A 13,486-nucleotide genomic window follows, 5' to 3' on the forward strand; every position below is an offset into this window, starting at 1 on the left:
GTTCGGAAGGGAAGTAGTGACGTTTTGAAATGCAGACTTTGATGGAATGCTCTGCGGGCGTCACGTTGCGTTTGCAGAGCCCCTGATGTGCCTAAACAGTAGAAACCCCCCACAAATGACCCCATTTTGGAAACTAGACCCCCAAATGAACTTATCTAGATGTGTGGTGAGCACTTTGAACCCCTAAGTGCTTCACAGAAGTTCATAACGCAGAGCCGTGAAAATAATAAATACGTTTTCTTTCCTCAAAATTTTTTTTTTAGCCCTGATTTTTGTATTTTCCCAAGGGTAACAGAAGAAATTTGACCCCAAGAGTTGTTGTCCAGTTTCTCCTGAGTACGGTGATACCTCATATGTGGGGGTAAACCACTGTTTGGGCACATGCCGGAGCTCGGAAGTGAAGTAGTGACGTTTTGAAATGCAGACTTTGATGGAATGCTCTGCGGGCATCACGTTGCGTTTGCAGAGCCCCTGATGTGCCTAAACAGTAGAAACTCCCCACAAGTGACCCCATTTTGGAAACTAAACCCCCAAGGGAACTTATCTAGATGTGTGGTGAGCACTTTGAACCCCCAAGTGCTTCACAGAAGTTTATAACGCAGAGCCGTGAAAATAAAAAATCATTTTTCTTTCCTCAAAAATAATTTTTTAGCCCGCAATTTTTTATTTTCCCAAGGGTTACAGGAGAAATTGGACCCCAAAAGTTGTTGATCAGTTTCTCCTGAGTACGCTGGTACCCCATATGTGGGGGTAAAGCACTGTTTGGGCACACGTCGGGGCTCGGAAGGGAGAGAGCACCATTTTACTTTTTCAACGCAAGATTGGCTGGAATCAATGGTGGCGCCTGTTGTGTATCCGCTTTTTGGGCTCCCCTGGTGGTTGCTGGTGGTACTGGTGACTTGTTTGCACTTTGCTTCTTCTGTTCACCTGCTTCCATCAGTGTTTGGGAGTTTCCTATTTAGCCTTGCTCTCCAGTCATTTCCTTGCCGGTCATCATTGTAACCAGAGCCTTCGGTTGCATGTTCCTGCTACTAGTCTGCTGATCAGCTAAGTGGACTTTGTCCTTTTGTTTTGTACCTTTTGTCCAGTTTGCAGTTTTTGTAATTCTCTGTAGCTGGAAGCTCTTGCGGGCTGAAATTGCCACTCCTGTGTCATGAGTTGACACAGGAGTCTTAAAGTAATTTCAGGATGGTTTTTGAAAGGGTTTTCAGTTGACCGTGAAGTCCTCTTTTGTATCCTTCTGCTATCTAGTAAGTGGACCTCTCTTTGCTAAATCTACTTTCATACTGTGTATGTCTTTTCCTCTTAATTCACCGTTATTACATGTGGGGGGCTGCTATCATCTTTTGGGGTATTTCCCTAGAGGTAAGCCAGGTCTGTTTCTTCCTCTACCAGGCGTAGTTAGTCCTCCAGCTGGCGCGTGGCATATAGGAAGCCGTAGGTATGCTCCCTGGCTACTGTTAGTTGTGTGGTAGATTTAGCTCACGGTCAACTCGAGTTTCCATCACCCGAGAGCTCGTTCGTTACTTATATGTTTCTTATGTTCCCTTGCCATTGGGAACCATGACAGTATGACCGGCCAGTGTTAAACTTATTGGCAGAAGAAAGGAGAGAAAAAAGAAGTCTGTAAATTTTTTTTTTTTTTTTTCCCTTTTTCCTCTATGCTTGCTCCATAGTTGGATCTGTTGTATTTCAGCTTTAATTAAAGCCTTTGCCTTTCTCTCCTTATAATCCTTGAATGGCTCTGAGCTCACCTGTTTAAAGATGGATCCTCAGAGTTTGGCTGCAGGTTTAAATAATCTTGCTACGAAGGTTCAAAATTTACAAGATTTTGTTATACATGCTCCTATTTCTGAACCTAAAATCCCTATACCAGAGGTGTTTTCCGGAGATAGATCTCGGTTTTTGAATTTCAAATATAATTGTAAATTATTCCTTTCTCTCAGACCTCACTCCTCAGGAGATCCTGTCCAGCAGGTTAAGATTGTAATCTCTTTGCTGCGAGGTGACCCTCAAAATTGGGCATTTTCATTGGCACCAAGGGGATCCTGCGTTGCTCAATGTGGATGCGTTTTTCCTGGCTTTAGGGTTGCTTTATGAGGAACCTAATTTGGAGATTCAAGCTGAAAAAGCTTTGATAGCCCTATCTCAAGGGCAAGATGAAGCGGAGATATACTGCCAAAAATTTCGTAGGTGGTCTGTGCTTACTCAGTGGAATGAGTGCGCCTTAGCGGCAAATTTCAGAGAGGGCCTTTCTGATGCCGTTAAAGATGTTATGGTCGGGTTCCCTGCGCCTACAGGTCTGAATGAGTCCATGACAATGGCAATTCAGATTGATCGGCGTTTGCGGGAGCGCAAACCCGTGCACCATTTGGCGGTATCTTCTGAAGAGACGCCAGAGAAAATGCAATGTGACAGAGTTATGTCCAGAAGCGAGCGGCAGAATTATAGGCGTAAAAATGGGTTATGCTTCTATTGTGGTGATTCTGCTCATGTTATATCGGCATGCTCTAAGCGTACTAGGAAGGTTGACAAGTCCATTTCAATTGGCACTTTACAGTCCAAATTTATTTTGTCTGTAACCTTGATTTGTTCATTATCAGTTATTACCGTGGATGCCTATGTGGACTCTGGCGCCGCTCTGAGTCTTATGGACTGGTCCTTTGCCAGGCGCTGTGGGTTTGATTTAGAGCCTCTGGAAGTCCCTATACCTCTGAAGGGTATTGATTCTTCACCTTTGGCTTGTAATAAACCACAGTTCTGGACGCAAGTGACTATGCGTATGACTCCAGACCATCAGGAGGTGATTCGCTTCCTTGTGTTGTACAATTTACATGATGTTTTGGTGCTTGGATTACCATGGTTACAGTCTCATAACCCAGTCCTTGACTGGAAGGCTATGTCTGTGTTAAGCTGGGGATGGGGACTCTCCTATGGTGTCCATTTCGTCATCTATTCCATCTGAGATTCCGGCATTTTTGTCTGATTATCGTGATATTTTTGAAGAGCCTAAGATTGGTTCACTCCCTCCTCACAGGGATTGTGATTGCGCCATAGATCTGATTCCTGGCAGTAAATTTCCAAAGGGTCGTTTGTTTAACCTATCTGTACCTGAACATGCTGCTATGCGCGAGTATATTAAGGAGTCCCTGGAAAAGGGACATATTCGTCCTTCTTCATCACCTTTAGGAGCCGTTTTTTTCTTTGTCTCTAAAAAGGATGGCTCTCTGAGGCCTTGTATTGATTATCGTCTCCTGAATAAAATTACAGTCAAATATCAGTATCCGTTGCCTTTGCTGACTGATTTGTTTGCTCGCATAAGGGGGGCTAAGTGGTTCTCTAAGATTGATCTTCGTGGGGCGTATAATTTGGTGCGAATTAAGCAGGGGGATGAGTGGAAGACCGCATTTAATACGCCTGAGGGCCATTTTGAGTATTTGGTAATGCCTTTCGGCCTTTCTAATGCACCTTCTGTCTTTCAGTCCTTAATGCATGATATTTTCCGTGAATATTTGGATAAATTTATGATTGTGTACTTGGATGATATTTTGATTTTTTCTGATGACTGGGAGTCTCATGTTCAGCAGGTCAGGAGGGTTTTTCAGGTTTTGCGGGAGAATTCTTTGTGTGTAAAGGGTTCAAAGTGTGTTTTTGGGGTTCAAAAAATTTCATTTTTGGGGTATATTTTTTCCCCTTCTTCTATTGAGATGGACCCTGTCAAGGTTCGGGCTATTTACGACTGGACGCAGCCTACTTCTCTGAAGAGTCTCCAGAAATTCTTGGGCTTTGCTAATTTTTATCGTCGATTTATAGCTGGTTTTTCTGGCGTTGCTAAACCTCTGACGGATTTGACTAAAAAGGGTGCTGATGTTGCCAATTGGTCCCCTGCTGCCATGGAGGCCTTTCGGGAGCTTAAGCGCCGCTTTTTGTCTGCCCCTGTGTTGCGCCAGCCTGATGTTTCTCTTCCCTTTCAGGTTGAGGTCGATGCTTCCGAGATCGGAGCGGGGGCGGTTTTGTCGCAGAAAAGTTCCGACTGCTCAGTGATGAGACCTTGTGCGTTCTTTTCGCGAAAATTTTCGGCCGCCGAGCGAAACTATGATGTTGGTAATTGGGAGCTTTTGGCCATGAAGTGGGCATTTGAGGAGTGGCGTCATTGGCTTGAGGGTGCCAGACATCAGGTGGTAGTTTTGACTGATCACAAGAATTTAATTTATTTGGAGTCTGCCAGGCGCCTGAATCCTAGACAGGCACGTTGGTCGTTGTTCTTTTCCCGGTTTAATTTTGTGGTCTCGTACTTACCGGGTTCTAGGAATGTGAAAGCAGATGCTCTTTCTAGGAGTTTTGAGCCTGACTCTCCTGGGAATTCTGAACCTGCTGGTGTCCTTAAGGATGGAGTGGTTTTGTCTGCTGTCTCTCCAGATTTGCGACGTGCTTTGCAAGAATTTCAGGCGGATAGACCTGATCGTTGTCCGTCTGGTAGACTGTTTGTTCCTGACGAGTGGACCACTAGAGTCATCTCGGAAGTTCATTCTTCTACTCTGGCAGGTCATCCGGGAATTTTTGGCACCAGAGATTTGGTGGCTAGATCCTTCTGGTGGCCTTCCCTGTCTCGAGATGTGCGTGTTTTTGTGCAGTCTTGCGATGTGTGTGCTCGGGCCAAGCCTTGTTGTTCTAGGGCTAGTGGGTTGTTGTTGCCCTTGCCTATTCCGAAGAGGCCTTGGATGCACATCTCTATGGACTTTATCTCGGATCTCCCTGTTTCTCAGAAGATGTCTGTCATCTGGGTGGTGTGTGACCGTTTTTCTAAAATGGTTCATTTGGTGCCATTGCCTAAGTTGCCTTCCTCATCTGAGTTGGTCCCTCTGTTTTTTCAAAATGTGGTTCGCTTGCATGGTATTCCGGAAAACATCGTTTCTGACAGGGGTACCCAGTTCGTGTCTAGATTTTGGCGGGCAGTCTGTGCCAGGTTGGGCATTGATTTGTCCTTTTCGTCTGCATTCCATCCTCAGACCAATGGCCAGACGGAGCGAACTAATCAAACTTTGGAGACTTATTTGAGGTGTTTTGTGTCTGCGGATCAGGATGATTGGGTTGCCTTTCTGCCGTTGGCGAAGTTTGCTCTTAATAATCGGGCTAGTTCTGCCACTTTGGTTTCTCCTTTCTTTTGCAATTCAGGGTTTCATCCGCGTTTTTCATCTGGTCAGGTTGAATCTTCGGATTGTCCTGGAGTGGATGCGGTGGTGGATCGGTTGCATCGGATTTGGGGACAAGTGGTGGATAATTTGGAATTGTCCCAGGAGAGGACTCAGCAGTTTGCTAACCGTCGTCGTCGTGTTGGTCCCCACCTTCGCGTTGGGGACTTGGTGTGGTTGTCTTCCCGTTTTGTCCCTATGAGGGTTTCTTCTCCAAAATTTAAGCCTCGGTTCATCGGTCCTTATAGGATTTTATTATAGGATATAGGTCCTTATAGGATTTTGGAGATTCTTAACGCTGTTTCCTTTCGTTTGGACCTCCCGGCATCTTTCGCTATCCATAATGTGTTCCATCGGTCGTTGTTGCGGAGATATGAGGTACCGGTGGTTCCTTCTACTGAACCTCCTGCTCCTGTGCTGGTGGAGGGTGAATTGGAGTACGTCGTAGAGAAGATCTTGGACTCCCGTATTTCCAGACGGAGACTTCAATATCTGGTTAAATGGAAAGGCTATGGTCAGGAAGATAATTCTTGGGTAACTGCCTCTGATGTTCATGCCTCGGATTTGGTTCGTGCCTTTCATAGGGCTCATCCAGATCGCCCTGGCGGTTCTTGTGAGGGTTCGGTGCCCCCTCCTTAAGGGGAGGGTACTGTTGTGTATCCGCTTTTTGGGCTCCCCTGGTGGTTGCTGGTGGTACTGGTGACTTGTTTGCACTTTGCTTCTTCTGTTCACCTGCTTCCATCAGTGTTTGGGAGTTTCCTATTTAGCCTTGCTCTCCAGTCATTTCCTTGCCGGTCATCATTGTAACCAGAGCCTTCGGTTGCATGTTCCTGCTACTAGTCTGCTGATCAGCTAAGTGGACTTTGTCCTTTTGTTTTGTACCTTTTGTCCAGTTTGCAGTTTTTGTAATTCTCTGTAGCTGGAAGCTCTTGCGGGCTGAAATTGCCACTCCTGTGTCATGAGTTGACACAGGAGTCTTAAAGTAATTTCAGGATGGTTTTTGAAAGGGTTTTCAGTTAACCGTGAAGTCCTCTTTTGTATCCTTCTGCTATCTAGTAAGTGGACCTCTCTTTGCTAAATCTACTTTCATACTGTGTATGTCTTTTCCTCTTAATTCACCGTTATTACATGTGGGGGGCTGCTATCATCTTTTGGGGTATTTCCCTAGAGGTAAGCCAGGTCTGTTTCTTCCTCTACCAGGCGTAGTTAGTCCTCCGGCTGGCGCGTGGCATATAGGAAGCCGTAGGTATGCTCCCTGGCTACTGTTAGTTGTGTGGTAGATTTAGCTCACGGTCAACTCGAGTTTCCATCACCCGAGAGCTCGTTCGTTACTTATATGTTTCTTACGTTCCCTTGCCATTGGGAACCATGACAGGCGCCGTGTCGCGTTTGGAGACCCCCTGATGTGCCTAAAAAGTGGAAACCCCTCAATTCTAACTCCAACACTAACCCCAACACATCCCTAACTCTAATCCCAACCCTAACCACAACCCTAACCCCAACACACCCCTAACCCTAGTCTTACCCCTAATTCCAACCCTAAGGCTATGTGCTCACGTTGCGGATTTGTGTGGATTTTTCCGCAGTTTTTGAAAAATCTGCAGGTAAAACGCACTGCGCTTTACCTGCGGATTTACCGCGGATTTCCAGTGTTTTTTGTGTGGATTTCACTTGCGGATTCCTATTATGGAGCAGGTGTAAAACGAAGAATTGACATGCTGCAGAAAATACAACGCAGCGTTTCCGCGCTGTATTTTCCGCACCATGGGCACAGCGGGTTTTGGTTTTCCATAGGTTTACGTGGTACTGTAAACGTGATGGAAAACTGATACGAATCCGCAGCGACCAATCCGCTGCGGATCCGCAGCCAAATCCGCACCGTGTGCACATAGCCTAATTCTAACCCTAATTCTAACCCTAATTCTAACCCTAAGTGCAACCCTAGCCCTAAGTGCAAGCCTAGCCCTAAGTGCAACCCTAGCCCTAAGTGCAACCCTAAGTGCAACCCTAAGTGCAACCCTAGCCCTAAGTGCAACCCTAAGTGCAACCCTAGCCCTAAGTGCAACCCTAAGTGCAACCCTAGCCCTAAGTGCAACCCTAGCCCTAAGTGCAACCCTAAGTGCAACCCTAAGTGCAACCCTAGCCCTAAGTGCAACCCTAAGTGCAACCCTAAGTGCAACCCTAAGTGCAACCCTAGCCCTAAGTGCAACCCTAAGTGCAACCCTAAGTGCAACCCTAGCCCTAAGTGCAACCCTAAGTGCAACCCTAGCCCTAAGTGCAACCCTAAGTGCAACCCTAGCCCTAAGTGCAACCCTAGCCCTAAGTGCAACCCTAGCCCTAAGTGCAACCCTAAGTGCAACCCTAGCCCTAAGTGCAACCCTAAGTGCAACCCTAAGTGCAACCCTAGCCCTAAGTGCAACCCTAAGTGCAACCCTAAGTGCAACCCTAAGTGCAACCCTAGCCCTAAGTGCAACCCTAAGTGCAACCCTAAGTGCAACCCTAGCCCTAAGTGCAACCCTAAGTGCAACCCTAAGTGCAACCCTAGCCCTAAGTGCAACCCTAAGTGCAACCCTAAGTGCAACCCTACCCCTAACCCTACCCCTAACCCTACCCCTAACCCTAACCCTAATGGAAAAACAAAAATAATTATATTTTCTGTATTTTATTATTGTCCCTACCTATGGGGGTGATAAAGGGGGTGATTTATTTACTATTTTTTTTATTTTGATCGCTGTGATAGAACTTATCACAGCGACCAAAATGTGCGGGAACGAATCTGCCGGCTGGCAGATTCGGCGGGCGCACTGCGCATGCGCCCGCCATTTTCCAAGATGGCGGCGCCCATGAAGCAGACGGCCGGACACCGGGAGGGACATCGGAGCTAGGTAAGTATGGGGGGGTGGGACCGGAACATGGGGGGGGGATCGGAGGACCTGGGGAGCGGACAGGAGGACCGGGGGAGCCGACAGGAGGGAGGAGGGGAGCGGAACGGAGATCGGGGCAAAAAGGACGACTGGGGGGGCGATCGATGGGGTGGGGTGGGGACAGATCGGGGTCTCCAGCCATGGCAGATGCTATTGCAGCATCGGCCATGGCTGGATTGTAATATTTCACCATTTTCATAGGTGAAATATTACAAATCGCTCTGATTGGCAGTTTCACTTTCAACAGCCAATCAGAGCGATCGTAGCCACGGGGGGGGTGAAACCACCCCCCCTGGGCTGAAGTACCACTCCCCCTGTCTCTGCAGATCGGGTAAAATGGGAGTTAACCCCTTCACCCGATCTGCAGGGACGCGATCATTCTGTGACACAGCATATGCGTCACAGGTCGGATTGGCACCGACTTTCATGACGCATACGCTGTGTCACAGGTCGGGAAGGGGTTAAATGGCATGTTCCTTATGGTCTGCTGTATACACTTTTCATCATTTGTGCTTTTCCCAAGTCTCTTGCCCTGTAAACAGGAGTCTTTTTATATTTTCCAGTATCAAAATTGCATTTTGAAAGGAAACCATCTGCCATTTGCCACTAGATGCAATAATATTATCTAGAACGATTCCTATTTCCAGCCATGTTAGAGGGCAGCTAGTGCTTTATGTTGATGGACAGTGGCAATAAATTATATCCGATGGTATTTAAAGAATGCAGAAAGAAATTGGGAATAAATGTAGGTTACAGGCCTAAAGAGACAGATCACAAAATGTAAACCTCTGAATCAGTTGCATTCCTATCTCTATAAATCATTCCTTTTATTTCCCCTTAGAAGCTATAACAAAAACCTAATTTAATCATGCTGCTACCATGTTAATACACAGAGGAAATTGTGCTCCTTATTTGTCAGGTTGAAATGATAGGTGGAGACATTTTAAGTAGTGATCACGACCACAGGATGTGGGGTAAATAATGTGTTATAAAGGTAAAAAAATCTGTCAAGACTTCTGCTACTATATATCATCATAAACCCTTAAAGAGGTTGTCTAGCAGATGAAAATCACTATTTATTAATATTCACTCTAACTTGCCGGTCTTGACTTCCTGGCCCAGTCTTAACACACCAGAAATGGCTGGAAAAGCCCACTCAGCCAATTACCGGTTGCAGCAGTGTCCCATCTTAGTCATTAATTGCCTGAACAAGCATTTTCGGGCCATTTCCCCACTTCAAAGCCCAGTTTGTCCATTAATTGACACATTCTTCTTTACATGTAAAGACTAAAAACCTGTAAAGACCTAGTAGTGCTCAAAGCTGTGATAGTGTTACAGTGTACCAGGGAAGGCCTATGTGTCAGTCCAGAAAAAAGACAGAGTTATGAGGATTGTGCAACATGTTTTTATCCATTAGACATGCTGGATTACCATGATGGAAGGGTAGATATGCAGAACATTTTCAGAACGTTTGGAAGAAAACTTGATTTTGTGTATGTCTTCCAGCCATGTGCAATGTAATTTTAACAGCTGGCTATATCACTAGAAACCTAAACAGATAATACCGTAATTCTGAAAAACTAAAACAACCAAGATGAAGTATAAAGTGACCATAGAATAGTGTGAGATCTCTGCTGTGACCTTGGGGCAAACCGATCGGCTTTACTTGACTTAATCGGCTTACAGCCAAACAGCCTATCACCAAGCATATGCAGTCACTTTCTATATGATGCACTTGTGCTTACACCCAAATTCCCCTTACTGTAAAAAAAAGATGCTACATCACAAGAGAATTGCAGTATCACCAATGATTAGGACTACTATTCCAATGCATCACTGCCTGGAATTCCCTAGCAACCAGGCAACCCCCACATGTACCGTACTTATGCTGGCTAACAGATGTAAATCATTCAGCTGCGGCAAGAAAAACTAAATCTCCGAGCACTAAAAAATACTCGGAGGACCCCCGAGCGTGCTCGAGAAATCTTGAGTAACGAGTATATTCGCTCATCACTAGTCCAGATGCAAATCCCATTGAACACAAGTGGAGAGATCTAACCCACTTTCCGATCTTTAGACGTATAGCTACGTCCAAGGTCGCCTCCCCTTGTATGCTGCGGACTCCGGCGATGAGCCCACAACTTTTCTGATACGTCAGCTAATTTCATCAGCTGACATGTGCCCCTGACAGCTGCAGGTGGAATCGGATTTTTTTCACCACTTAAATAAAAAATAACCTATACATGTTTGGTATCTACAAACTCATATTGACCTGGAGAATCATAATGGCAGGTCAATTTAGCATTTATTGAACATGGAAAAAAAAAAAAATTGTAGAATTGCCCTTTTTTGCAATTTCAACGCACTTTGAATTTTTTTTTATGGCACTGGGAAAAACGGAAAAACCCAAGGTGGTGAAGGGGTTAAAATTGCTATGTGGTGAAGGCACCCTTCAAATCAATGACTTGAAGCAGTTTTAAAAAGAAGAGTGAATCCGAAATTCCAGTAGAGAGGTGTAAGAAGCTTGTTGGTGGTTATAGGAAGCGATTGATTGCAGTTATTTGTACAAAGGGGGCGCAACCAAATATTACAGTAAGTTGGGGGAGCCAACACAACAATTTTGTCCGGACCATTTTGCCTTTTTTTCCTCATATGTTCGTGTTGTTCCAATATACCTAACGGAAATAAATGTGTGTATAACAAAACAGGTATAATTGCAATAATTTTCTGGGATAAATACTTCATTTTCTGGAGCAATTTAAAGGGTGCCAACATTCTCGCCCATGACTGTATAACCACAAGTCTTGTTTGTTGCTTTAGGCTACTTTCACACTAGTGTCGTGCACTGCACGTCGCTATGCGTCGTTTTGCAGAAAAAACGAATCCTGCAAAAGTGCTTGCAGGATGCGTTTTTTCTCCATAGACTTTTATTAGCGACGTATTGCCACACGTCGCAACCATCATGCGACGGTTGCGTCGGACCGTCGCCACCAAAAAACGTTGCATGTAACGTTTTTTGGTGCGTCGTCTGCAGCATTTCCGACCGCGCATGCCCGGCCGGAACTCCGCCCCCTCCTCCCCGCACCTCACAATGGGGCAGCGGATGCGTTGGAAAACTGCATCCGCTGCCCCCGTTCTGCGGCGCATTCACAGCTAGCGTCGGTGCATTGTCTGTCTCTGCCTCTATTATTTCTCTATCCCTTTCATAACTTGGTAATATACCAATAGAAAAATAAAGACTTGATATAACTAGTCCAAGTACGAGTTACCATTTAGTATCAGTCTTTTCTTACTAGGAGGAAGGGTGAGGGAGTCTTAAACATGGATGTAACTATTTTTAAGCACTAAAAATTAAATAATTTATTATATATGAATAACTTCCAATTACGCAATGTCAATATTTTCCAATATGTTGCCCTGTCTCATATTGGGAAGGGAACATGCCTGTACACTTCAAGAGACCAATCGTTTTGTGTGAGAATATAGAAGAGTTGGTGTCAATGCATTGGGTTACCCACTGTCCAGTCTATACCTATACATAGATATCTCTGTAGAGGAAATCTGTATACATAATATATACATATTACATATGTACAATGTAAATATATTTACAAAATAAGGTAATTATATTTTGCTCCATGAACAATTTTAACATATTCCAAAAACAAAGGCAAACTTCCAATTATTCTATACAGTGAAATAAATATATATACCCATACATTATATTGTATACACACATACAGACATACATTATACACATATATAGACACACACATTATATACACACACCTACATTATATATACACACACATACAGACATACATTATACACATATATAGACACACACATTACACACACATACATTGTATATACACATATACATACAGACATACATTATACACATATATAGACACACATACATTATACACACATACATTGTATATACACACACATACAGACATACATTATACACATATATAGACACACATTACACCCACATACATTATATACACACACACAGACATACATTATACATATATATATAGACACACATACATTATACACACACACACACACACACTATATTAGTTATCTATATACACATACAGTGCCCGGCCATCTACCTTGGCCATTACCTGGCAGTGCCCCCAGGGCATCCACGTCGCTCTGGAGGTCCCTGTGCTTGGCACTCAGGATGCCATTCTTTGACTCCCACAGCAGTTTGACCATCTCGAAGATTTCGGGCATCTCGCAGAGCAGGCTCCCCGAGTGGTAGGCTGGCATAGCCCCCATGCAGGTCGGTAGCAGCACCTCACCTGTCCTCCAGCTCTCGTTATAGCCGCGATCCAGCACTGGCATCCTGCCCTGCACAGGGGCACACCGGGCACACAGCCGCGAGCCCTGTGAGTGCAGGAGGCTGCTGGCTCCTCGGGACGGAATAACAAGTCTATGAAATCGGTTTCACGCACATGACACCGTGCAGACAGGAGGCTGAGTGCTGGGGCTGACGCTCCCCCTGGCTTCTGCCTCGTGTCATGTCTTCTCCCCCTCAGGAACAGCTTGTAGGGTCTCCGTTAGCAGCCAGTAGGTGCTGGGGCAGCTCAGTGCACGGTGTGAGCCCAGCAGTTCAGTCAGGGAGTGAGTGAGAGAGGAGCGCACAGAGCAGCTGCCTCCTTCCCCTGTGCTGGCAGGGCGCCAGCTCTTCCTTCCTCTGGCTGCATTGTCAGGAGGGCACGGGTGCCATGTAATGACCTCTGTGCTGTTTGTCAGTCACACACAGGTATGTGCGGCCATGCTGGTGGTGCAGAGAGCAGCACATGTGTAACTCCCTGATCAGCTCTTTCTCCTGGCTAATGGCAGCTTATACTGTGAGGGAACTACCTCAGCACCTACGGCAGAACTTTTCCTCAGACATTGACTGCCAGTGGCAATGTAGGGAAGGCAGCCATCTACCTCTACAGCCACTGACGACTTATGGCGAATGTGTGAGGCTGCTGAGCTCAATGACTGACTGCAGCGGTTACGTGTTGTAGATGTTCAGCCATGTAAACAAGGCCCCCCACAGCCGTTTCCCCCCAAAAAATGGTGCATCGAATAGTAATGGCTTCACCCCTAGGGCTCATTCACACATCAGTTTTTCTCATACAAGTTCTATCCTTTTTTTTTTCACATAGCACTTTTAACGAATGTACGGTTTGCATGTCGGTTCATTCTTGTGGGCCAAGCTTTTAAGCCAGAAAACTCTCATAAAAAGCTTTAAAAAGTTGATGATGGAGCACCGTGACCGCAGTTTGTCATGAATTTGCTCCTTACGTCACAAACCTTGCTCCATTTCCTGGCTGATGGCGAAAACCAGTTTTCTTAATGAAT

At 45.4% G+C, this 13,486-nt stretch overlaps 1 protein-coding gene across 2 annotated transcripts in view; it reads right to left on the bottom strand.

Moving 5' to 3' along the window:
- PDE7B (phosphodiesterase 7B) overlaps positions 1 to 13,486 on the bottom strand; it is a 638,072-nt gene that overhangs the window by 140,009 nt on the left and 484,577 nt on the right. The window contains exon 1 of one of the 2 annotated variants that reach the window (XM_077289319.1): positions 12,253 to 12,819. The exons of the other annotated variant lie outside the window; for it this stretch is intronic. Coding sequence (XP_077145434.1) covers positions 12,253 to 12,475 — 223 coding nt within the window. The 5' untranslated portion in view covers positions 12,476 to 12,819. Of the gene's footprint in view, positions 1 to 12,252; positions 12,820 to 13,486 lie in introns of those variants that run through there. 2 annotated transcript variants of the gene reach the window in all.

This window comes from Ranitomeya variabilis, chromosome 2 (genome assembly GCF_051348905.1).
Source record: "Ranitomeya variabilis isolate aRanVar5 chromosome 2, aRanVar5.hap1, whole genome shotgun sequence".
Lineage (NCBI taxonomy): Eukaryota > Metazoa > Chordata > Amphibia > Anura > Dendrobatidae > Ranitomeya > Ranitomeya variabilis.